Genomic DNA, 26,636 nt, shown 5'->3' with positions numbered 1-26,636 from the left:
GTGAAGCATAAAAAATAGCTCTTTGGTAGTTCTTTGGTGACACCTATCAAAAATGCCAACAACAACATGTTCTGATATGATCTTTAATCCGTTCTTGGAAATGCAGAGGTCACTATCCCAGCAACCCTCTCCCGAGGCATTCACACATCACTAGGGAAACATGGTACCATGAGAAAATAGTGGTTCTGCCCTGGACCGAAAGCTTCCTGATCAGCTGTCTAAACCATTTTAGCTTTTTCAAAGCGGAGGAGCAGCATCTGTACTGAGTTCCCTCCAGATGATGGAGTTGTTCACCCGATGTCAAAGGGTGAGGAAGACAATTTCAGATCCTTATATTTGGGATCTTATTCTTCTCATCTCAAAACTGTCGGTGAAGGCTGGAAGGTAGATTAAATTTTGTAGCTCGGTTCATGATTCCCTGCAGATGAGGATCCGTCTTCTGTTCTGTCCTGCCATCTTGAGTAAAACGAAGCAAAGACACCAAGGTACTTGGAGTCCTCTTATTAAGGCAGAGACTTACCTCTGACCTGCAGAGAACAGTCCAGCAGTTGAGTAACACAGGTTCTGACTTGGAGGAACTGATTCTCATCCAGGCTGCTCGCGACTTGGTGGCGAAACATGTTTAAAATCGTGGGGGGAAAACGGCAACCAAACTGCCCGTTGTAAACAAAAAGAAAAGACGAGAAAATCCTCCTCTATATAGCTACACCTTGAGATCCTGAACATGAGTAAGAAAAAGAAAGGATGTACAAGGAACCAATAACACTCACATTGAAGCAAAAATGAATGCATCAAACAAATCTAAAACAGACACAAATGTAAGAAATATAAATGTAATGCTGGTTTCCTTTTACTTTCTACCTGAACAGCTTTTTGATTAGATGAAACTTGACCTCCATGGGTCAGTGCTAAATGTTGCTAGATTACTTCTTGTTGAGATTTTAGGACAATATGTGCATAAAGTGAAGATAACTAAACATGTAAAAATGACTTTATAAATTAGAAATGCGCACAAACGTTCAACAATAACCACTAAAATGTTAAAATGTTTTTCTGATATAAATGTATTCCAACTTAAGTGCACTTCACTTAGTTTATTAAATTATCAGCCCATGAGGTGATTTGAGTTATGTTTTAGGATAAAAACTAATTTCCTGAAAGACAAGAAAAGACTTGGTTTTTTAAGAGACTTTCAATGTAATAAGTTGAGAGGAACAAGTATTTTGTTGTAGTAACTGGGATAGATAAGGAGAAAAGAGCCCTAACAGGGATTTGTAAAAGTGGGAAACATAAGAGACCTTTGTGTGCAGTAAAAGTCTGCAATGTGACGTCTGTTGATTTGCAGCGCGATTTGAATCAATGGAAACTCCTGTCTTTATTTTGAAACATTTAACCGGAAGTTATTGTGCGCATTGTGGCATACTTAACATGAGTGGTCCCCACTTTTAAGGCTGCTGGTGTAGGATGAAGGTTTTCAGGAGTCACATGGACTTAACTTTTAACTGGAGTTCAGTTCATTCTCACTACTCAGCAACGCACCTTGTGCTAATTTCTTTCTCTCTTTTTTTTGAAACTTTTTGCTTCCCATTTAGCTACTTTCCTCGCATATTCTGACATTTTTTCCGGACTTTTTGAGGACTTTCATCGCAGACACCGGTTGCTAGTTCTGAATATGTTGCGAACTTTCTTCTGCCGCATCTAAACTCAACTTGGTGATGTGAAACCGTGACCGGCTGAAGGAAATAGCGTTTCTTTACATCCACAAGTTCCCTCAGAATGACTGAAGAAAGCAGAAGTGAACACAGAGCTGAAAGCGGAAAGGACCAGGAGAAACAGCTCCGGCTGCGAGTCTGCGTCCTAAATGAACTTTTAAAGACTGAACGGGATTATGTTGGGACACTGGACTTTCTCTCGGTGAGTGTTGCATAATGTAGCAAGAGTTTTTTTTTAAAAAAAAAAAGTCCAGACTGTATTTGTCTTTTTTTTTTTTTAACCAATTATGCCCTGACAAATAAAAGCAGACAATCTATTTAATATGCACGGTGCATCTGCCTTGCAGAGCAACAACGGACCCATTAAAGTCTTACAGGGTTTCATCTAGTCTTTGCGCGTTGCTGTTCTTGTGTACAGGTTTTGTATCATTTGTCTTGTTTGTCTTGCAGGCCTTTTGATTAAGATCTCTGTTTGTTTGCAAGTGTGAAATTGGAAGAGCAGTCGCACAGCCAGAACTCTGCTTTGATCCTCTTTTCGGTTTGACCCAAGGATGTTTGAGGCTCACAGTGAGTGTGGCGGGCAGGTCACTCACTCAAACATGGTGTAACACTGGCAGCAGTGTCACAGTCTGCATGTCCCATCTGCATGTAAATATGCACATGTGCATATTCATACGCTTTCTTTGAGACGTTTTCTCGAATAAAATCCAGTGCAGCCAGTTGCCTTCACAAGTCAACCGAGATGCTCATTGCAAAAAGAATATCCAAGTCTAGAACTTGAACATTAATGTCCACAGACTTCCTCCATCCAATCTAACCGGCTATAATGAGAAAGAAGGGAGGAGAAACATTTCAGTTTCTAGATGTGCAAAGCAGGTAGGGACCCTGAAAGACTGGAACTTTTCCAGGGCCTGAATGCAAATGTGCACTCCTCGCCACACTTTTCAGATGCCAGACTTTCTCTCCACAATTAAACAGTACTGCTAAAACACATCAACATGTCTTACTGTAATGGGATAATTTACTAAAAAAGGTACAAATACTTTCACCTTTTTTCACTTTGTATAGCACATTTCAGCCTCAAGACATTACATGATGAAATAAACTAAAACGGAAGACATTACATTGCTGTGGCATAATTACAGAAATTAGTAAAAATTTCCAATGAAATTAATGATGTTCCAGCTCTAAATACATAATAATTATTATTTTTTGCCTCGATTTAATAGACAACATACTACACTGTTTGTGCAGTGCTTTGGTCATTTATTGAATGACCACACAACTGTAATAAACATAGCTAAATATTAAACAATGAAGCAAAAAAAAATAATGCTAGAAATACTCCCAAAACATCTAAAGGGTGAGTTTCTCACACCAATTTTACTAATTCCTGTCATGTGCAGGATCACAACTGTATCCCGTAACGACATCTCTTGCAACATGAGAGAGACGCATTTCCCATCTCATCAGATCCATATGGTGCAAGCTCTGCCAAAGACATCACAGGTGGACTCGAATGAAAACCATTAGCATGAGTGTGGGCAACACCTGGCTTGCCACCACATGACTGGAGGCACCCACTGTCCTTCTAATGGCTTTACATCACAGTTATAGGTTGGGTAGGGGACACTGTAAGGCAAAATGCTTGATTTTCAGTGATGCTCTCAAGTATCGCACAGATATCTGGATCAAATCCTCTGCCACCACCGTCCAGATGTTTCCAATTGGAACGAAGGAGAAGAAAACGGAGGATGGAGGAGCACTATCTGGCATCGACGACAGATAGGGGTTTTGTTGGGAATGCAGCCACCCCTCCTTTATCTCCCTTGTTGTGCTGTGGCAGGGATTAATTTCAGAGGTGACAGATCCTTGTGAGGCCTTTCTGTTCTGGCCGGGAATGTTTGGATAGATGCTTCAGATTGATACGAGCGGGACTGGTTTTAATGCATTTTATCTGATGGTGTTGAAAGAAGTTGGATTGTTAGAAATAAAGAGTTTGATCTTCTTTGGGGAGACCCTGGCGAGCTTTTATGGAAGATATTAAAGATGATCAAAGAAAAGCCCTACTGTGGAGAGAGGTCACAGGACAGACCTTATCTGATCGGAGGAATAACAGGACCCCTGCTTCCCAAACACAAGCCAGATAGGAGTCACAATTCTCTGTGTGTCTACAGGTCAAAGGGTAGCCGCCCCCTGTCTGTGCTGCCTTTGGGTGTCCTAATCCTGGAGGGACAGGGGCAGGCAGAATATTATTAGAGGGGGTGAAAGGGAAAAGCAGATCGCAGAGCAGACAGTGCCAGGAGGGTGAAGGGTATGAGTGGCTGGGCTTCTTGTAAGCCATATTTCCTGGAGGAGGAATTCCTCTGAGGTTAGAAATTGCTGCAGAACAATGAGGCTCTGGTCGGTTGGTGAGGTTGAACCGAGGTGCAGAGATTGCCTCTCCTGATCTGGAGGACCAAAACACAATGCTTACCCCCAAACACATGTTTTAACATTCAGGTCATAGAGATTTTTGTTCTGGGAAAGTCTGAGCCCACAGTGTACGTCTCTCACACTCTTGTGGGAAAATGAAGATTGCATCTTCTCGGTGTCGATGCTCGGAAGTCTAATTTTGACTTTTTCTTGGAATTTTCTTTGGATAATTTCCCCTGCATTTTAAAAACACCAAGCTTCCAGAATAATCTGAAAGCAGAAGAAGCTTCCAGGGAAACATTTGTGTGTATATATATATCTTGCATAATGGACAATTATAACTTGTGATAGTGGACGGAGGTGAGAGCCGGTGTTTGTCTTGGACCGCTCTGAGCTGATAAAATGACGGCCAATCTCAACAGTGGCTCAATAGGAAGAAGAAATTTAGACTCTGCTTAAAGACGTGCTGAGATAATAGGGTTCATATGCAGTTTTAAAGAAGCCTGGAATAGTCTGGAATTTGATTTAAGGATTTTTCACGTTTGGACAAGTGTGGAAAAATAAGCTAAAGGTTGGAAAATGTTTGTATGCACAATTTATTCCCAGTTTCAAATGGTGAAATAATTCCGACGTCCTCAATTTTCATGCACTTTAAGATTTTAAAGAGAGAAAATGCAAGAAAGGTTTCAGTGTGTGGGGGAAATTTTTTATGTTCTGCTTCTGGAGGAAGATCTGAGCCACAAGTTAATTTATTCCTTTGGGCTTGGAAATAGATTAATTGGGCCATCTGCTTTGATCCCTCTTTAACAAAAGCATCTTTAAAGTGAGTGCAATGTTTAAAACCATTTTTAGACCTTAAATCAACAGAAATTACATTTGATCAGAGACAACGGAGTCATTCTGTCATAAAACATTCCCAGGTAAAAACGACATCTGTTTAAGACATTTAAACAAGAAGAAGGCTTTCTCTGTTTAGCTATTTTGTATTTTATGCTGATGTTGCCTTGGTCAACAAGCAAGTCACTATTACTTTTTTTAAAATTTTTTATCAGTGTTGTGTCTGCAGAAAGGGTTGTAGGAAGTTCAAGAAAATCAGGCCTAATGACGAAAACAGACAAAGAGCATTTACTGCATCCCAGAGATCCAGGTAGTTCACTAAGCCATTTTTGTGTGTGTTTGCTTTTGGGTACTCCATGTCTCACTCTCTGGGCTCTAGCTTTGTTTACTTCCTGAATAGAGTAGTCACTGTAGCAGCAACCAGACTGCCTGCTTTTTCTTGTGCTTGTAGCATTTGATCCAGACAGTGGTTAGGTCAAGGAAGGGGGCCAGAGACGTTCATGCCTCTGGATATTATGATCCTGAAGGTCACAGCCTCTTGATCCTATCCTTTTCCCGTATGTTCATCTTGAGATGTTGGTACTTCCTTCCCTTTCCTGCAAAATAGAAACAAGGTCATGTCTGCCTGCCTCTCCTTTGATAAGAGAAGACACAAACTCGGATGTCAAAATGGGGGACATTTTTAGAAGGAGGGTTGTTATTCTGCAGGGAACTTTGTAAGTCCAGGTGTTATGTGATTGAAGAAATCAAGACAGTCTGAAATGTGTAACTTTTATAAGAATTTTTTTTTTCTTTTTTTAGATATTTGTTAAAACTATCAACATGTCATGACAGTATGTTGTGAGACAGTTCCTCCACCTCTTCCCTGTGCTGCTATTGCTATCTGAAGAAATGCACCGCTTACAAACAAAAACAACCAATGAGAGCTAAGATGAGCATCAAGCTTGTGAAAGCGCTGCTAATGGTGGAGAAATGTTATGCTAACTAGCCTTAGCATTCAGGACAGGCTCTCCTGACAGTGAGAAGCTGTAGTGGTAGCAGAGAGCAAGGGAGCAGTTGAGTGGCTCCGATTGACTATTTCCAGTTAGCATTGTCTCATACTGTCACGACAAAATGAGATAAATATGGAATATAAATATGGAAAAAATATATATAAAAGTTACATACTGTGTGGCTTTAATATTTTACTAATCAATTGTCTATTTTTAGCTTGATTGCCGTAGTGTTGTCAAATCTTGGCCTGTAGAGAAGCTACTTTCCTTTAGCACAGTGGGCCAGATCTCTGTCCTCAGAGTTGTTGAAAGGGTTTGAGAAGTTCCTTGTATCTGCAACAGGCTGTGACCCTGAAGACATTTCACTTGGGTACCTAAGGACAATACTTCTTCTGTAACCAAAGCAAGAGTTGCGTTTGCATTATTGGCACAAAGTCAAGCTTGTTCCTTTGAGCGTGTTGTGGGTGTTTTCATCTTGTCACGGACCTCGTTCATGGTGCTCATGGACAGCACTTCAAGGCGTAGTCATGGTTTGGGAACTTCTGAGTTTCTTGTTTGCTTTTGGCAGATGATTCTGCTGGCATCTTCAAACCAGAATCTTTAGCTGTTTGCAGTCAAGAGTTAAATTTATAAAGAGCTTATTCTATAAATGTGAGGACTTGGTTTTCAACCTGAAAAAGGTTTCACTGATATTACCTGGTTGGTTGCTTTACGCACATAGGGTTTATGTCTGTTAGTGTCTCATTCCTGAAGTGATAATTTAATTGAGCAGGAAATGAATCGATAGATTGACTTAGTGTCTACATTAATAAGGTAAAACTCCTCATCTACTTGTCTGTCTTCATTAAGACTTTCATCTATAGTCATGAGATATGAATTATTATCGAAATATCAGCATCCTGGATACAAGCTTACTCTTTCGATCAGGAGTCTGCAACCTTTATCTCCAAAGAGCCATTTTTGCCATCTGTTCATCTAAACAAAACTTGCTTAAGGCCACAAATGTTACTTTGCAACCATCAGAGACCAGTTCATTTCTTTTAAAATAAAAATCTACAATAGGAACTGTGTGGTCGTTTTTAAAGAATAATAATTTTATTTCTACTTTTAGGTTTTAATATAAAGGGGAAAAATGTGTATTGATTATTGATTTTTAGCTAATTATTAAAAGCCAAGTTGGTGAAGGTCCAAAGAGCACTTTTGAAAAATCTAAAATGTATTGGAGAATGTCATTAAGAAAAAGAATAGTTGAATTTCCCTCCTTGATCCGTCACCTCTGACTTTATCTCGTATAACTGGAAAGCAGAGCATGGATGGGCCAGCAGCTCGGTCAATATTTCAGTCATTAGAAGTGACAAATATTTTGAGATGTTGTTTGAGTTTTTACAACATTGACCCTGTTGTCTTTTAGGGTCAATAAATCATTTTATGAAACTAGTTTAGGGGAAACGGGGATTAAAACTAAAGTTGAGTGCTTTATTCCCAGAGCATGATGTTGGGCATTAACTTACATCAGTTTATCGTCATAATGTATCCCGATTGCTCTTGTTTTTATTCCCTAATTACTTCCTTTTTTTTTCCAAAACTCATGATTGCTGCACAATATTTTACTTACCATCTAGTTTTTTTTCTTCAGAAACAGCACAAATGACGTTTGTGTGTTAAATAAAAGGGATCTTTTGGGTTGAAGATGTATTTAAGAAAGCACAAGTAACCAAAATACTGATTAAATTATATGAGAGATTATATAGAGGAGGTAGGTGTGATCTCTTCACAGATATAATAAAGTTATAACAGTAATCCTATTTAGTCATAATAATAACCAATTAATATAACCGCTAGTAATTATTTTCTATCTGGCTGTCATAAGATTCTCCGCTATAATCTTTGAAAACTTATTTTGGAATAAAAATATCTTGATTTGCAAATAGAATAACCAATTATTGTTTTTTGTGATTATATAAAATGCATAACACTTACATTTTTGTTAGATTATCATGCTTTGGTATTACATAACTAAGTGACATTAAAATTTTGGAACCCCCGCCCCCAACAACTTCAATGTCATAGACTAGTGTTGGCCGGGAAGCGGCTTATTGACGTTAATCGGGTTCTTTCCCTCAGATTGTCGCCAAGTAATAACCTTTTACAACCAAACGTTGCCAAAATGTTCCAAATGCTGTCACAATGTTCGCCTCTAATGTTGATGTTAAAAAGCAAAATGTTCCTTCCGTTTGTTTGATTGAAATATATATATGGTATATATGCAAGCGCACCCTACAATGCAGCACCACCCCACACGGCAGTGTTAGATTCTGTACATGTTTAATCCTTGTTTTTTTTTCCCCCTGTGAATAAAAACACACTGTAGGTGTGGAGGAGTCGAGAGTTGAACTCTTCAATCCTGAACAATTTCAGATGCTTCATAGTTATTTTTTTCATGTCTGGCTTTATTTTTATCCCACTCCACAAATCTTTGTCTGTCCACATTTTTTGGAAACTGAGGAGTGCTTTCCGGCTTTCTCCTTATAAGATTTGTATTATTGTGCCTGTGAAGTTAGAGCCGTATGGTTTCGTGTTGCCGCGTTGAATCCTGACCTCCGTTCGCAATCCAAACTAAATGAAAGTCAGTTCCAGCTTAATAATCTTCCAGGTGTTGAGAGCAGAGGTGAAAGGGAAGCAAGGTGAGATGTGTTGTTTTTCTTTCTTTAAACCTTTTTTAATTAGATTTGCTCCATGTATCCAGTCAGCCGCTCTCCTGTGTCTGTCCCCCCCTGTGAGGCCTCCGAACTCAATGAAGTGGCACACTTGCATTTTAATTTCGCAGTCTCAATATTAAGTAACCCACATTTTACAATATGAATCTATGACTTCAAAATTACAATTTCTTTCATAGTGTGCCTTTTGTTTTGCCTGATGCTTTTCTAATTTGACAGAGGATGCAGGTTTACGTCAATGCAAGTATCATCAAATTTGTCTTTTAGGATCCCCAGGATTGATTTTTAGTAAGATTTCCTTTCCTACAGAGATTTTTTATATCAGGCTTGAATCTCAAAATGGTTGAAATAATAAATAATCCTTCCGAGATTGGAGAATTAGCAAGTTTTTAAATGTAATTTTGCCAAAAGTGAGTACCCGTATTTATTTGTGAAAAAATGAGTAATCCACGGAACAGGCTGCTTGAGTTAGCTGCACTCTTTGAAGTATGTAATATCTGTTCGTTTTAGTCCTGTCCCTCTCTCCTGCGGGACCTTACCGTGGATTGAGTGCTTCAGTTTTTCTTCCTCACAGATGCCAGTTTTGAAGCAGGATTTCCTTCCTTCCTGAACCTCCCCGTCTTTACATTGTGCTACATGCTTCCTGCTTAAAAGCACACATGCAAACTTATAACTCCCGCACTTTACACCAGCACCACACTCTCTGCAGAGAGGTGCTGCTGTCTTTAAGCCCAGAGGAGAAGGCGGCCTTTGATTTGGCCTGTGGCAGGTGTCTGGTCACATGGCATAAAACAGTGGCAGCAAACACTTGTCAGGATGGGGGCAGGGGGAGCATCCTCACAAGGGACTGTGTTTTCCACACTTGTGTCAAAGACATTCTCAGATTTGCTCAGATCTTTGTGCAGAGAGTGTACTCCTGAACATTGCCATTTTTATAGGAGACAAAAATAGATTGAAATACTGACTGAAATTGTGCTAATGTATGCGTTCTCCTAAACCAGCCCCCTATCCTACACTATTTGCTTCATACAGAGGGTCTGGGTTTCTGGCTTTTGAGAAGTGATTGCTCCCTGGAGGCACAGACTCTGTTAAGGTTTTAAATTTTACCCAATTGCTCAAATTTGCCTGTGAAGTACGTGCCAGTTCAATGCTATGAAGCTTACCGGAAATTGCCTGCGCTGTAAACAACCATCTTCAACTACAGAGAGACAAGAGCTGATCTGAACGAGGCGAATGTTGATTTTAATTCAATATTTAGAAATGTGGCCAACACAGACTGAACAGCTTCCTTCACTTCCTCAGCTGCCATTTCTAAAACTACAGCCTACTGCAATTCTAAAAGGGCACAAAAAAAAAAAAGAAAAACAAGGTCGTCGTTCACAACTTCTCCTTCTGTTTGCTGATTGGCCCGTTATATCTACCGGAGGGAATCGAAGTGAAGGGGAAAAAAGCCCAGACTGTGCTGTATGTGAGATTTTTTCGTATTGTACAGAAAGACAATGGCCAGGCTAGTGTACTCCTTGAACTTCTCCACATTTTGCCATATTATAATCACAACTGTAAAGCTTCGAATAGGATTTTATATCAACAAAGTGTGCATAATTGTGAAAGAAAATTATACATTGTTTAAAAAAAACAAAACATACCTTTTTTACTGAGTTCCCTTGTTACATTATCTTGCTTGAAAAGACGTTTCAAGTCTCTTGGCCTAAAACTGTTTTTTTTTTCTATTGCCTGTGCTTATAGCTGCATCCATCCTTCAACTAAGTATGGTCAGTTTCCCTGTCTCTCTGAATAAAAGGATCCCTACAGCATGATGCCTCTATCACTGTGTTTTACAAGGCTTTTTGACAAAAGCTCATAATTTTTTTTATGGTCCTATTTTGGCATTACAGCAGTCAAATCCCCACTGGACTAATTTTTTGCATGTTTCCAGTTGGGTTCTTGATGATTTATTTATCTTTGCACCAAGCTCCAATTCTTCCAGGTTGGAAACAGGTCTCCTTACCATCACCCTAATGTTTGGCTCCAAATTCAGTTGAGTCTGGCCCTGCCATTCCAAAACTGTAATGTTATTTCCAATCAGAAGAAACGTGTTGGTCAAATTAAAGGATTACTTTAAACCAGTCCCAGGAGTATGAGCAACTCTGGGCTTAGCAGTAGCTCTGTGAGCAGCCTTCTTGTCAGAGTTCAGCTGCTGCAGTTCTGTCCAGCCCGACTTGATGAGAAACTCTCTCTAAATGATCTAATTATGCTGCTGAATGGGATTTACTGTAGCGGTTTGAAGACTCCAGTAAGTGTCTCTGTCTCTCTGGCTGCAGACATTAATTTCTGTCTTGTATTCCCCCCCGTCCAGCATTTTGACACTTCTGCTTCATATCTGTGATTATACTTTCAAATTTCTACATTTCTACATTTTTGATAAAACCGTCATCACGTTACCGTATGCAAACCCAGGGTTTGATTGCTTCCCGACAAACTCATGATGAACACGCTCCTGCCAGAGTTTGGTTGTGTGCAAACACAGGAAGTCGAAGGGAGAAGCTGGCCGTAGTCCTTCCCTGACAGTGTCCAGTTTAGCCTCTGCCCATTTCACTCCTACTTGCTAGGCTTGCTTCTGAGGATGGCAGAGGGCCCCTTTCTGCAGATGGCGTGGAAGCTTTGAAATCAGATGAACAGTTGCAGTGTGTGAGACAGTCTTGACTGGGAGAGCGCCGTGGATTAGCAAGCTGACAGTTTTGCTCTGTCATCTTGTAGATCGATAAGGTTTTGCTGGTGTGCAGCCCTGCTGGGAATCACCTGAACATCAGAGGATGATGCTTTGCTTGGTTACACATTGAAATTGGACGCTGGCTCACCAAAGACCGTCTCCCATTTGCAGCAAGTCTCTCCTCCCATCTCTAATTAAGTTTCACAGTTCAAAACCTCTCTTCCTAATTTGTTTGAGATTTCTCGCCCTTCTAGTTTCATCAGTGTCATGATCTGGATCTTGAAATCTGGATAAGTGTTAAAAAACATTCCTTTATTGCTACTGGATAAAAAAATTTAATTTCTGTAATAGAATGGCTTTTTAGAACAATTTATATTTCAAATATTGAATGGATTTTCTCTTTGAATTTTCAATAACTGTTTTTTTCTGAAGTCCATTGATTGTTTCAGTTTTTGGAGTTGAATTGGGCTGTAATTGCTTTTTTATCCTCTAAAACACTCTTTATTATTATTATTATTATTATTTTATTTTATTTATTTATTTATTTTTTATTTTTATTTTTTTTTTAGCATTTGTTAGTTTGAGTTTTTACAAAGAAGTAGCATAGAGTTCAAATAAAAGTAAACTGAGTTACTTTAGATACCAAAAAAGAGATGACATATACCACAATAGAGAAAGGCAATCCAACTTCTTGATATGTGTTTGTTGTTTTTTTACTTAAACGTCCAGGATGTTTTTAAAACTGCTGCAAAAATGTAGAAATTACAGTTTGGTAAAATGTGAAATTTCAAAGAACAAAAATTGTTGGAAGTCTCCTGTGTTCATGTTAATTTTAATTACATGTTAACTTCAAACTGCTCAGCAAGGATTAGTCATAGAAATTAAACTCATGCATATTTCCTAGATGAACAAGCTTGTTTTTGTTATTTTTCTTAAGGTTCAGACTAAAAATATCAAAGTAAATCATTTTAAAGTTTTTTTTTACTTTTTTACATGTCATGTCCAAATCCTAAAAATTCTACTTCAAAACACAAAACCTGACTTTTATGTGAGATAATAATAAATACTCTCACCAATGCAATAATGCAATTGTTAGCTTTTTCTGTTTTTCTGTCACGAAGTTCTCTTGTTTTCAGCGCAAGAAAAGCAGCTAAAGTCAATCTTTAGTTCTCAGAATCCAAATCTTAGTTACTTTTTGAGTACATATAAAATTGCAAAGTGCTGGGATCTTTCATGCAGCACAATTAATCAATTACTCATTACATGTTTATCTTCTTGGGCACGCACGCTTTAAATAGGCTGGACTCCTAATTGCAAATCCCGTGCGCTTGTGTGTGTGTACACGTGCGTGCTCTTCAGGTGTGTGTAGCTAAACGCAATAGACCTATTGATAGAAGTAGACACTGAAGATACAAATGTGCTTTGTTTCTCAGCCTGAGGAAGATTATGTTAATATAAACAGGTCACATGAAGTTCCAGAAAGCTTACAAAGTATTATCTGGTAAAACTTACAAAATGTGAACACGCAAATCATCCGGTATATGGTTAGTTTTTGTTCACACACAGCTAATAACCACTGAATGACTGATATAACTTTAGAACAAGTGGTCACAAACAAGTCGTTTCTAACACAGTGATCTGGTCGATGCAATAAAACTTCTTTTCTGTTTTCGGATGGGCGCTCTTAGTCTCTGGTCAGAACTTTTTTTTCTTGTGGGAATTTGGTCTGTTTGTGTGACTTCGTGCAGAAAATTAAACTCTTCATGTTTGTCCTTGGGCTGAAAAGCAATTTGCAGCACAGGACATAAAACATGTACTTCTCACCTAAATGTTAGAGAAAACCAAAACTCTTTTGTAAGCGTTCTTTTTTTTTTTTTTTTGTCCCTTTCATTGTCGATTTTCTGGCTCTGCTCTTGTTTTTATCCAGAGCAAGCTGAGTGACTCAAGTGCTTTGAGAGGTTGTTGCCAGAGGGCGCTGAACTGCTTGCTCACCTGTTACCTGTTGTGTTTTATCACAGCATTTTACGCTGCAGTTCCAGGAAGAATATAGATGGTAGGAAAAACACGGAGAAATGCACAGCACTTCCACTGTGTGTGTTAATGAGCTCAACAGAGGGATTTGTCACACAGAGGCTGTTTGTGTCTGGCGCTAGCTTTGGACCGTCTGTATCTTGAAATTTTTTTTGACACTTTTCTAACATTCTGATTATTCTAACAATAATTTTTCTGAGGTTATGTAGAGCAGTGGATATAGAAACGTTTCAGCTTCTGAAAGGAAACCGGACCATGAATTTACACATAATGGGTAAGTTGGTTAAACAGGATTATAATGACAACACAAACAAAATCATAAATATATTCTTTTCAAATTCCTTTTTATTATTTGTGACATTGACAGTAGTATAAATGTATCACCAGAAGCCTTTCTTAGTTGCATTTGTAACGATTTGACATATGTTCAGCTGTGTTACTCTTTATAGGAACTGAAGTTACATAAGCACCTAAATGATCATTTGCAATCTTTCTTAACATTCCTGTCAGCTGCAGAGCCACTAAATCTAAACTGCAGACTGCCGAGAGGAAAGGGTGGGGAATTCAAAATGTAATAAAAACCGCTGACAACTCTGTGGCTTTTTAGAAGTGTTGTCATTTTGCTTTGAATAGTCAGAATCCATCTGCAGAGGAGTCGCTGAAGTGAGTTTCTTCATGAAACATTAGCAATGTTACTGCACACTCATGCTTTACAACGGAGCTTTACAATCAGGCCATATGGTATACCTAACCATGATGTTTGTTTACTGCTGTCCTGACTACAACTATGAGCGAGCAAAAGTGGCAGTGGGTCTTATAGGCTCTTAGAAAAGAGAGTACAGTTTCTTTCCAATGTGCATCCACACCTGTAAGCAAAATTTGACGTTTTTTCTAGTGTGAACAACCGATACCACATTCTGCAAAATTAAATGGTTAAACTTGTGCTTTGTTTCTGGTGCCACATGTGCTATTGCTCTTAATATCCTTGCTCCTCATGAACTGGAGTTCATGAGATTCTAAAAGTTGAAACTTTGCATGATTCATCAAACTTGAGTCGTACTCTTATCGTTCTCGTCCACTTGTTCTGATTTAAATCCTTTAACAGATGTTGATGTTTTGGCCTGCCGTTTGATTCCTACTCATTTATTTTGGATTGGAGGTTCCTATGCTGCTATGGGTGGTTCTCCCGAATGTGTAGTTGTGTGAGGCTTTCCTCTGCTTTGTTTTCCAAAGACTATAACCTCAGTGTAACACGGAGACATGCTCTGGCTCGGCTAACAAACAGTATGCGATTTGTTTTGAAGTGTGGGAATGTCCATCATTGTCCTTCTGTGACGTCATCTCTGGTTTACTTACTTGAGGAAGCAAGTGGCCTTTGTTTTGTTTTGCCAGACTCCGTTGCTGTGATTCATCTGTTTCATTGACAAAGTTGGAAACGTTTTCAAGGGGAGGAGCTTGGCTTCCGCTGATTGTATCTTGGCATTCTGATGAAGAGATGCCAGAGGAGCATGTTACGTAATATCCATTCGTAAAAGTATCCTGAACTATTCTTACCCTCCAATTTTGTGGTCAGATTTTTTTTTTTTCTTATTTAACAGGAAAGAATTTCAGTCACTTGGCATGAACCAATATTCTTTTTCCGGACTAGGTATGACTTTTCTGTGGTTATGCCTGATTCAAAGCCAGAGGAATTTTACTTCTTATGTTTTTAATTCATTTTATTGAGACTGAAGTGCTTCACCTGCTCCGCCACAAAATGGGATGCCAGGTTGTGGAGTACCCAAACGCAGTCAAACGGAGGCAGAAGTGGAGCAAAATTAGGGATTTTTATTAATACAAAAATACATTTACAAAAATAAAGTTCAAGCCCAAAAGCTCCAGGAAGGGGAACTGAGGTTAATGAAACAAAATGCAAATTAAAAAGATAAAACAGGATCAGTGCAGAGCAGATGAACCAACAAAGAACAATGTCAACAATGGAGCTGATATAATTAGAAAAGTGGAGAATGAGACTGAATGCAGGTGAGATAAAAAGGGGATTAGGAAAAGTTGTGGAGAGAGCAAACAGGCAGCCTGTGGGAAGGTGAATAATTAACACAAAGGAAGCCACACTAGACAGAAAAAAACTACGAACCAAGGGGAAAGAGACTAACACCGCTCCAAGAAAAACAAAGCAAAATGCACACACAGAGCACAAGAATCAACTGAGAAACTAAACAAAAAGGAATTAACTACTATGACAAAACCATACTGGCAAAAACGAACAGAAAAGATTTTGTCATATTCAAACTAAAACCCAGAAGTAACTAGCATGTCTGTCAGTAAAACACCTGGGCATTGTTGCATTCTTAAGCTTGCAGCTACTATCTGTGTGTCTTTCTTATGTTTTGAGTTTTTCTGGAGCTTTTCCTTTTTTTACCGGTCTCAGTTTTCTGTTCAAACGTAAAAGGAGGCCCTCAAGCTGTTGTTGACAGAGCAATCAAACGCTCACCTGTGTTCAAGCTGAAAAGGATCATAATCAAACACTCATACAGTGAAAACAGTTTTTTTTTTTCCCTCAAAGCTGTCATACTACGAGAATCTAATCCTGATTCGTCCCTACGCATGACTACAAAAGTTCAAGTTACTATGACCTTCTTTTAGAAAATACCACTTCGGCATGAGGCAACAGTTATTTCCACATCCGTGTCTTTGTTGCCCGCAGCATGTGGGCCGGTGTTGATTAATGACATGGATTGCCGCACGCAGTTATTGGCCTAATGTATTCATCAAACCCATCTGTTCTGTAGCATAATGAAAACTTTAATGAGGTTTTAATGTGCAGCCACCTTCTCAGCTTTCATAGTGACAATTCAGGTGATTATGGCTAGGTGCTCAGGGACAGAAATTGACTGAAACATTACTTTCTTTCTTTTATTCTTGTTACTTGCTGCTAAGGCAAACGTACAAAATCTATTTTTTTGTGTGTGTGCAATATGTTTGCTGTAGAGTTCTGTAGTTTTGCAGTTGCTGGCAAGTAATAAAAGCTTGGAAAACAGGTCATAGTCATGGTAGCACTTTTTTTCCTGTCACTGTGTCAATAAAGTTTTCTGTTTGCTGCCCAGGAAAGTTGGGACAGTTGCTAACCGAGGTTTATAAGAGGTACTCTGTAAGTTATTTCTTGAGCCATGCACACATCTAGAAATAAAACAAAGAGGGTTAGCTCTTATCTAGTTCTACTTATCACAGTTTTTATCTATTTTGAGGTTGGAAGACATGCCGTAAGAAGTTGGTTTCCGTTTTACAGCAGCACTTTAAAATGCTAATGTGTTATCTCTGACCAATCAGGATTGATCTCTCTGCATTCCATTATGCAACCTGTTTAATGCTTTTAAGATCAGAAAATTCTCCATGGTAAAATTTTCCAAATGTTCCACATTTAGCTACAGCTATTTACTAAAGACAATCCTCTGCAAATACAGATATTGCTTTTTGTTGAGTGTACTCTTTCTTTCTTTTTTTTTTTTACTGGAGATGCGGTGACAGAGAAGCTAAAGAGACGAGACAGAAAGTCATATTTTTCCCTTTTTTACCACATATTCCAAGAACTGTGTCAGGCATTTGCAGCATTCTAGAGGAACCATGTTTAGTGTTTTCCTGCATTAGACTTGCTAATCAGATGCTAATGGTCATGAGTGACAGAGTTGCAAGGCAAGGCAGTTACAGAATGGTAATCAGCATTGAGTTGTCCCTACAACAAAGAGCCTGATTATGTGCGGGCCCTTTTTTTCCCCTGACCACTAACCTCAGTTTATTCACTCGCTTACATGCTGCTCTTTTTGAAGTGATCCTTTGCGTCAAAATAGTGAGATTAAGAAAATTTCTGTGAGCTTTTTTTTCTTCTTTATAAGTTTAACACAAGAGACTGAATGTGTACTCGGTGAGAAATGTTGAAGGGTTTTTGCTGAATTGGTATCAGCAGCTCAACATCTGCTGTAAATGAATCAAGAGAAATCTCTCAGCTCTCACAGTCCTGAGATGTTGTTTGAAAAGAATAATTCTTGGCATGGCTGCTCATTAAAGTAACCCCCTTGCAAGCTTTTTGGATGTATTATGTTAGTTTTCTCAGGGCAGAGGGCCCGCTGTGAGGCTACATTGGGTGACAGATGGCATTGTGGCCCTCAGTGGGGCGGTAAATGGATGCCCATTGTTCAGGTTAACTACGGAGAAAGACTTCTATCTATTTGATCATGTGTTTACTGCATTGCTTTTTATTGTCACTGATAAATAAGGGTGTGCGCTGGTGAATTGTCAGAATCTGTGGCATTGTGGCTCATAAAGCATTGGCTTTGTGTGATCTCACACAGAGACCTTTGGTGACATTTCAGATTTTTGCTTGAATGCAATAGCAGAATGAGTGCAAATTTTGCTAACTCAAAAGGAGCACAGTGTTCTGTGTGGGATTGCTTCCTTTCATTTTTGGTTTATGGAGCTTTCTCCCCTAAAATAATAGACATGCTCTACTTTGCAAATCAGGCAGTTTGGATGTGTTGAATAGTCGGTATCTTATTTGTAATGTACGGCATTCAGAGTCCATCCGCCTGTCCATCTGACTCATTTCCTGTCCGTTTTACACAAGGCTGTGAACCATTTCAGTGCAAACTGAGGTTCATGAGTTGAAGATGCCAACAGATCCACATCATCTGCAAACATGAGGCAACAAATACCCTGCTCTGTATGACTATTCTCTATTACCACTAACATAATCTGGGAAATAGGAGAGTTGACCCTAAACCTTAAATTTGACTCTCGGATAAAAATTGATGTTTCTCCTGCCTGAGGTTGTTCAATTCAAAATCTTTTGCTGCTTAAGTGTTAATAACTACACTACAGAACCTCACTTCCCCCAAAAAAGACCTTAAATACAATTTAACTCGCTTTCCGTCAAAAGAAAGGAGGAGCTCTAACATCAGAAGTTGTAACTTTGTTGGAGATCAGATTCAGGCGGATTAAAATTTTGAGTTGTGTGATGTAATTTATCATCTGCGTTGTACCGAGTCAAAGATTTAACTTGCTTTGGTATGCATCCCATACCGAAGCAAGTAAGGGACAGGCATCAGTCAAGAGCGAATAGATTTTTTTTCTTTCTGCCAAGTTGCACACAGAAAGATTTTTGTGGATTTCCAGATGATGGATGTCCTCTTCTTTCAAAGCTCTCCTCCAGGCAGAATTCAGGAAATGAGTCATTTTCACGTTGGTCACATTTAAACTGCACCTTGTTAATTTATCACTTTCAGAAAGGGCTCTGAAGCATTAATTGAGATTTTTGGGGTTTGTGTAGCACCATGGGACTTGGACTCCTACAGGAATGTTAGAGTAAAAGCTCTTTCCATCCATCTCAATTCACACTCTGTCGGCCTCTCCATCTTACATCAATTGCTGCTTAATGTTACCTTTGAAACACAACGCTCTGCAATTATAGATGGCTGTGTTTTGAGATATCGGATTTCAATTGTGAGGATTGCAAATGTTTTGTACATGTGAATATGTGCAACAATACCCAATTAGTGTCAAATCTAGCTGGCCTTGAAGTAATTTAATCCCTGTTCTGTTCTTCTGCTTTTTCTTCAGGTGTTCCTACATCGCCTCAACCAATACGCAGCCACCAAAATCGACAAAAACATCACAGAGGAAACGGTGAAGGTAAGCAGAGCTGGTGAAATAACACTGAAGGTCATTAACGTTTGCCCTCAACATTCCAGAGAAACCTTATTTATTCTATAGCTCAGTCTGTGAAAAGTTTGGAAATGACATGCAAAGCTAAATCAGTCCTAGTAAGGAGTGTTTTTTTTTTTTTTTTAACTAAAACAGCCAAGTTCTGAATGGAGAAAGACGTAGGCGATGCAGGAAACAGCTGCAAATGTCTAATCTATTTATAAATGATTTCGGCTGTAGGATAATAAAAGGACGCTCCGTCGCAGTGGGAGCCTCTCTGTGAGCTTGCTTACTTTTTGAGGTAAACACGCATTCAGAGGATATTTACTGCACGTCCGTGTTTTGGAATATGTCCCCGTGTGTTAGGTTTTGTTTGGGAACATGCTGTGCGGAGAGGGTTTTTTCAGATAGCAGGGGGTTATTATGGCTGCAATGTCACAGAGGGGCTAAATGACATTGACTCCTCCAGAGTTAAAACCCAATGATCAAAGTTCCAGTTTTTCTTTCTGTTTTTTTTTTTGGTTTTGTTTTTTGTTTTTGCTGTTTGCATACCATCTTTAAAATTTGTTTTAACCCCAAAAACCAATGAGAGAGCTCTGATTTTCATGCTTTGATGTTTTTTAAGCAGACTGTAACATCAGGGTGTACTAAAGTGACTGATGAGGAAAAAACATCATTTATCTACCCTGCTTTTTAAATGTAATCATAACCTATAAACTTATAATTACAAAGTGGAAGGGAAAAAAATTGGTTTTCAACTTTTAAATAAATAATCTATAAATATCTTCCACCTTTGTGTGATTTTATTTTTGTATAGGTATATTTCATAATACATAAACAGTCAAAAGTTATAATGAGTGTACAACAGTAAATTCTATTTTTAATTGAAAAACAAGCTACAAAAATAAATACGTTTTTATTCTCCAACACCCTCACCCTTGCGAAGAGCAAAGAGGTGGGTGTGTGCGGTGTATACACGAGGATGATTGATGGCGCTAAGAGCCTCCTCCTGGTTCTGATTGCTTGTTTCTGACCGAGCTATGTATTTTTGCAGATTGCAGTAGGAACAAAGGAGGAAGGCAATGAACCTGATTTTTTTTTGTCATGGCATAGTGACAGTTTTGACAAATATGCAAAAAACTTTTTTTTTTTTTTTTTATCAAAAGTTGCATACTGTAACTTTATGCCACAGTGAAACACAGTTGCATTTGTTTTTAGTTAACAATGCAGCATTTTCACCCGTCAGGTTTTATTCTCCAACATTGAGGAGATTCTGGCCGTCCACAAGGACTTTCTCTCCATGGTGGAGGAGCTGCTGCAGCCTGAACCTCATGCTCACCACGAAGTCGGCCGCTGCTTTTTGCACTTCGTAAGTAGCTTTCTTTTTTTTTTTCTCTCCTCTTCCGGAACCTTTAAGTTTGATTCGGTCTCTGTAATCTGAAAACTTCCTCCAAAAGTGCACCAAGGTCTACTGCAGCACAACGGCAAATAAAATGATACTCCACATGTCATCAATTAATCTCTCTGGATTACTCATGATGAGACGGTACGCATGTGTGACATTCTGGATGTGGCTCTGATATACCGATCAAAGAGCCAATATATCACATTACTCCGATGCAGAGCCTTGAGGCGTACTGGCATGTTATAGGTTTTAATGTGTAATAAATCTGAGCATCCTTCTGTCGGACTTCTGCTCTGCGCTGTTGGAGACAGGTGAAAAGAAAGCCGATCTATCTGCTGTACAGATGGCAGAAGGTTTATTATGAGATGATTTGATTTAGGGGGTGGGCCGCTCTTCAAAGCTAAAAACTGAAAACTTATGACCATAATTCAGTCAGAAGTCATCATGTGAGTGCACAGAGATAAAACATATTAGACACTGCTCTTCCTCAACGCTGTAGAAGTCTATTGTTCATGCAAAAACTTTCCCATAAAAAAAAAAAAAATCCAGTTAGCTGTTGATTGATGGCAATTGGGGTAATCCTTTGAGTTTCACGCTTGCGTCAGTCCGTCTTTACTCGTTTGAACTGCGCTAATGGAAACCCCACGCTAAATTTATTAACATTTTTCCAGGAATAACATGTTCAGTATAGATATCAACGCCTTAACTTAGAATTTTACGTCTTGTAAGGACCCAACTTGCTGTTCTGACCTCCGTCTTCATCACTGAGGCTCAGCAGCTTGCCTGCAGACGGGGATATTTTCATTGGTCTGCTGTGACTTTGTAGTCAGTGATTTAGAGGCTGTGTGATCTGGTCTCTCTGTCGACTCTCAGAGACAATGGAGCATGGGGTGTCGTGAATAGCTTTGGTGGAAAGTTGCTGGTCATATTGCTACAAGACAGATGACAGTATATGATGGAAGACCCGACCCCTCCGCCCTCCGTCTTTTCTCACCGCGAAATACATTATGTCCTTCAAGATGAATGAAAAGAATTTCACAATGTATATGTCTGCTCAGTGTTACGATATGCCATTTTTCCTTGGGGTTTTCAAGTTCAGCAGAGCCTTCAAAATCCCTACGATGTAAATAAAAAGCAATGTAACACTGAGAAACTTTCTAAAAGTTTTATTCACTGAAAAGGTTTGGCATTTACTTTCATTTTCACACGTGCGTTTATAAGCAATAAATCAATAAATCGCGTAATAAATTAAAATGAACTCGATGAATTGAAACGAGCTAGATAACTTCCAGCTGCATGCTCGTTTGTATCGCTCTCTTTCTACCAAAGAGACTGGATGATAAAAAGTTTCACTCCGGTGCATCGACTGACTCCTCCCCTTCTCGCTTCCATAGAGTAATGGGCTCGACACATGGGAGGCGAAGTCGTTCCCTCTCCATTCATTACCTATGGAACGTGCGCAGTGAGGCGACTAACACTTGCGCGCCTCCTGCCAGGCAACCAGTGAAATTTGCGCAAGCTATGTGATTGGGAAAAAAAGAAAAGTTTAACTGCATCCTAAAGGATTGAAAATGAATGTGACAACTCTGCCTATGGCGTGTGCTTGTAAATCTTTCACCAGCCCTGTTTAGTGAAGCTATCTAAAACATGGATTCTGTTGTGAATGTATGTTAGGGGCATAACTACTTCAAGTATTTTTGTCCAGGACCAAATCTCTAAACTGAGTGGAAATGTGGCGAATGTGGTAATTCAAAAACCGAAGAAGAGCTTTAGGAATTTAAAAATACTGATTGCATTTACCATAGTTTTAGCATAGTTTTTAATTTTAGTATTTCAGTAATAAAAACTTATTTCGAAGTGGCTACAATATCGGCAAGTAAATTTGTAGTGCTCATTTCTGTGTTGCTCGTCACAGAAAATCTACAACCTTTTTTAAGATATTGCGAGTAAATGCTCAATTAAAGTGTCAGGATTTCTAAACATTTTTCAAACTGCATCTCAGAGCATTGAGGATCTAGTTTACACTGCTATTTATGCCCTTATTTCTTTTCCTTTTGTCTGACAACTTTGTTGCCATTTTTCCTCTGGCTCCCTTTGGCTTTCTCTGTGTCCCGCAGAAGAGCCGTTTCCAGATTTATGATGAATACTGCGGGAATCACGAGAAGGCCCAGAGGCTGCTGCTGGAGCTGAATAAGATCAGAAGCGTCAGGACGTGCTTACTGGTGAGAGACGTAAACATCAGTGCGTGAGCTGAAACATAGATGGGCTTTATGCAAACCGTGACCAGCAGACAGACACTGGACAGCATCAAGGCCGGACCGAGACGACTCTGCCCTGATGTGTGGGCGGACCTCTGTTTCCTGTCCTGCTGTTCCCGGGAAACTTTCACTTCCACAGGGGAGTATCGTGTTCCCAGAACAAAGGATGAATATATCCTTAGTTCCAGTTCACAGAATGCACTCGCACTTATTTGCTGCTAAGCTCTAGATCTTGTGACTCCCAGTTTTTTTTTTTTTACACTGCTCATCATCACTTCATTCTCTCTTTTAAGATTTCTTTTTTCTTGTCGGCAGCTTGGACACATACAGAAAACTGAACTTTGCTGCACTTTTATGAACCGATTGATCTTGCTGCCTCCGATACAAACTTGTGACCTTTTGTTAGTCTGTAATTGATAGACTGAAAGTTTCAAATTGTCCATGCAGACGCTTTACCCGTCATCACAGAGCAGTGGCACCACAATCTGTGTCTGATTGATTCTTTGTGTGCATCTTTGGTCGTGGTAGCCAGAAGAAGCGCAAAATTAATTGACATTGATTTATAGCCTTGACCTTTTGGGGACCAAGCCTTCCATCTGGGGCCGTTTGGGTTTCTTGTTACTCTCTAAGCTGCACACAAAGCGATGTGTTGCTATACCTCAGCTTACCTACTGGGAGCTGCAGTGACCAGTGAGAGGATATCCATTAACCTCCAGTAAACCTTTGGCTTGCTGCCTGCCACAAAGTTTAGCTTAGTGCTTGCACCGTAATGCACGAGCACATTAGCTAAATTTTGTGTTAGAGGGGAGATGAGAATGATCATTACTATAACACAAGGGTAAGGGTCGCTTTGACCAAGTGAAGGTCAAAGTCTTAATTTAGCTGCGAGTGGGGGACTCGCGTTCTGACCAAGCTTTGATCTAACCTTTTCAGATTGCAGCTGGGAATTTTAGCAGAAACATCCTGGTCATTTTTATTTATTTTAGTTGAAGAGGGGAAGTCACGTGAAAGATCAGTGAAATTGAGTTTTACTTATTTAAGAGACAAAAAAAACAACATAATAGTTTTTGCTTAAAGCTCATTAGAATGTTATATAAGCAGAAACCTTGTGTATTTCTTAAATGATGTAGAGCCTTACCTCAATTCTCATATTTCTGAAGGGCTGCCAACATTTATTAAAAGAGCTTAGACGGAAAGAAACGCATTCTCTCTTACACCTTTTAGCACCCGAAAAGAAAAACACAAATGTCTTGACGTGTATTTTTTAATAGCTTTAAGTGTCTCTACTCAAAACACCTGAGGGACACTAAAACTTAGTGGTTTCTTCCCTCAGTGACAACCTTCACCCTGAAGACTGTTATTGTTAGCTGAATCAGTAGAATGTTTTGATGGTGCATTAACTTAGCAGGACAGTAAGCTAAATGATAAATTGCATTAGACATACTGAATGGGAAATGAAAATGTAGATTATAATTAAATCAGCCTTATTTGATTTGATTGTCATAGCAAAGCAAAAGCAGGAAATGCCATGCTTTGTGAGCTATTTTTCTGCAAATTTGGAAACCTCTTCTATTTAGTTCTCTACTGTTTCTTCTAAGCTGTTTGACAAACACCGAGTAAAATATCTCGGTAACACAAACCAATCTTCTCGTTCCTATTTTTCTCCGTGACCATCATGCCCCCCCGCCCCTAATCACTTATTCTGAGTTTTCACACCCTAGGTTTTTAAATCCATACAAGGTGTTGGCACAGACAAGGCGAGTTAATTTAACTTACTAAATATTGTACTGGAATTCAGAGTGGGGAATGCAGGACGCCTCTAAAATAGCAAGACATTAGATCAGTTGGGATTGTTTTTTCCAGCTTTACTGTGCAGCCATGAAACACCGATGTAATGATATTCAGAAATGGAATGTAATATGTTTCAAACTTTTCTGAACAGTACATAGTAGTCAACTTGGCATGCTCAGGTGACCAGTATAAACTTGTCAAAACAAAATTGTGTCTTAAAACTGACTTTTTCTTTCAAAACAATGGAGATGCAATACAGCAATTCTTCCCTTTAAAGCTCAAGGAAATCCTCTATCAGACCTTTTTCTCTGTTCAGGAGAAATAAATCTAAAACCTAAAAAAAATGTGATTGATAACATGCCTATTCATACCAATACAGCATCAAAAACAATTAATTTTGATGGTAGAAATGACATAGGTGCTGGACTTGGATTGTAATCTCACTGCAGTTGCAGAAACAACCACTCAAGACTATATTTGTCCTTGAGGTTTGGTGCTCGAGTGTCATAAAAATCTCATGTGATCAGGGCAAAAAACGTGCCCACATGTGAGCCACAGACAAGGTCTGTTGGATTTATTAGCAAGAGTCATGGAAAGAGCGGGCGTTTAATGGCGCTTAACAATCGCCTCCCTGCAGTGGCACTTTTGGATTTGGATAAAATGGCTGGGGTGGCATGTTCCAAGGAGACGCCATGATGCACACATGAAAAGCTTATTTGCATGTGAAGGCAGTGGGGACAGACACCCCTCCTGTGATGTGCACAGTTTGTGATTCAGCAACGAAGAGCAATTTCAGTGTTTTTTTGTTTTTTTTAAAGGAGTCACGAATGTATTTCTGAAAATTCTTACATATTTAGGCCAGTCAGACCTTATCTGAATAACGCCACACTGCTTCTTAAAAACAAAGTAAGACTTGTGAAATTCTGCTTGTAAAAACATGCAGGAAAGAGTAAATTTTCAGTGCTTCCTTTGCTTTATGAACACAACTGATCGACCAATCCATCTGTTCGTCCATCTGTTTGTTTGTTTAGTTATTGTTTCAGATAAGTCACATAATGGCAACATTTTGAGAGAGTAAGGGTGTTTTGTGTGCATGAGGAAAGGTCTCACCCGTATGTGAAAGAAGCCACTGTGTCCATGGCAGCTTTATAGAAATAATCACACAGAAGTGTCTTTATTAAATGACTTCCAAAGATTTTGTTGCAGTTTAGTATTTATTTATTCTTCTGAAGATTCACTATAAATGTAATCTCAAGGTGCTTTTGTAAAACAAACACATCAAATTTATATTCCAGATTAAACAGTTGAAACTAAATAAACGTACGCTGTCTCTGTCTTTGCTCCCCCAGCTGTTAAGCTGCTGCCATTACATATTCCCTTCTGCTAAATTCAAGCATTAATCTGTTTCCACATTTATTCTTTGAACATAAATGTAGATTAATGTTTGTGCTGAAGGAAACAACTTATTAATCTTATCAAAAATAACTCCCATAGTTAATCATTATGGCTTGCATGTGAAGGAAGAAAAATGTTTCAGTGATTAGAGGCTTCCACCATTAAAACCTCACAGACCCGGCTTAATGATTAACCTGCCGTCCCTCTTCTCTGCTGCAGAACTGCATGCTGCTGGGAGGCAGGAAAAACACCGAGGTCCCACTCGAAGGCTACTTGGTAGCTCCCATTCAGAGGATCTGCAAGTACCCGCTGCTGCTCAAAGTGAGTACGGCCCTCGTGTTTTGCAGACACTGACGAGTCTTTGCATTAGTTGAGGGCTTAGCCACACCGCCTCTATATTACAAGACCTATCGCCATCGCTCCTTGCTAGCTCTTCATCCAGACACACCGGCTGGACTCGCTCACACCTGCTCACCCGCTTCTTAGCTCAGACTTTTTCCCTTCTTTCTGCGTGAAACGTGAGTGAAATCCAATGCGTTTTCAAAGGCTGTGTTTCTGACTAGGTGATCTGAGCGGTCCCATGTCATTCATCTTGTTGAGATCTATAAATTCACCCAGCATTCCCTAAACAGCCACTAGCACGTACACAAGGATGCTGTAATAATAAGGAGGTGGGGGG

At 39.3% G+C, this 26,636-nt stretch overlaps 1 protein-coding gene across 2 annotated transcripts in view; it reads left to right on the top strand.

Moving 5' to 3' along the window:
• Positions 1 to 1,447: 1,447 nt before the first annotated feature.
• The window catches only part of prex2 (phosphatidylinositol-3,4,5-trisphosphate-dependent Rac exchange factor 2), a 96,543-nt gene continuing 71,354 nt past the window's right edge, over positions 1,448 to 26,636 (top strand). Inside the window, exons 1-5 of one of the 2 annotated variants that reach the window (XM_008396340.2) lie at positions 1,448 to 1,914; positions 19,025 to 19,096; positions 20,355 to 20,477; positions 22,631 to 22,735; positions 26,177 to 26,278. In XM_008396340.2, coding sequence (XP_008394562.1) covers positions 1,777 to 1,914; positions 19,025 to 19,096; positions 20,355 to 20,477; positions 22,631 to 22,735; positions 26,177 to 26,278 — 540 coding nt within the window. In that variant the 5' untranslated portion in view covers positions 1,448 to 1,776. Of the gene's footprint in view, positions 1,915 to 13,669; positions 13,689 to 19,024; positions 19,097 to 20,354; positions 20,478 to 22,630; positions 22,736 to 26,176; positions 26,279 to 26,636 lie in introns of those variants that run through there. The other variant, XM_017301983.1, reaches the window with a different exon arrangement.

This window comes from Poecilia reticulata, linkage group LG20, assembly GCF_000633615.1.
Source record: "Poecilia reticulata strain Guanapo linkage group LG20, Guppy_female_1.0+MT, whole genome shotgun sequence".
Lineage (NCBI taxonomy): Eukaryota > Metazoa > Chordata > Actinopteri > Cyprinodontiformes > Poeciliidae > Poecilia > Poecilia reticulata.
Note: the sequence above shows the minus strand (reverse complement) of the source record. Positions and strands in the feature narration are given on the sequence as shown.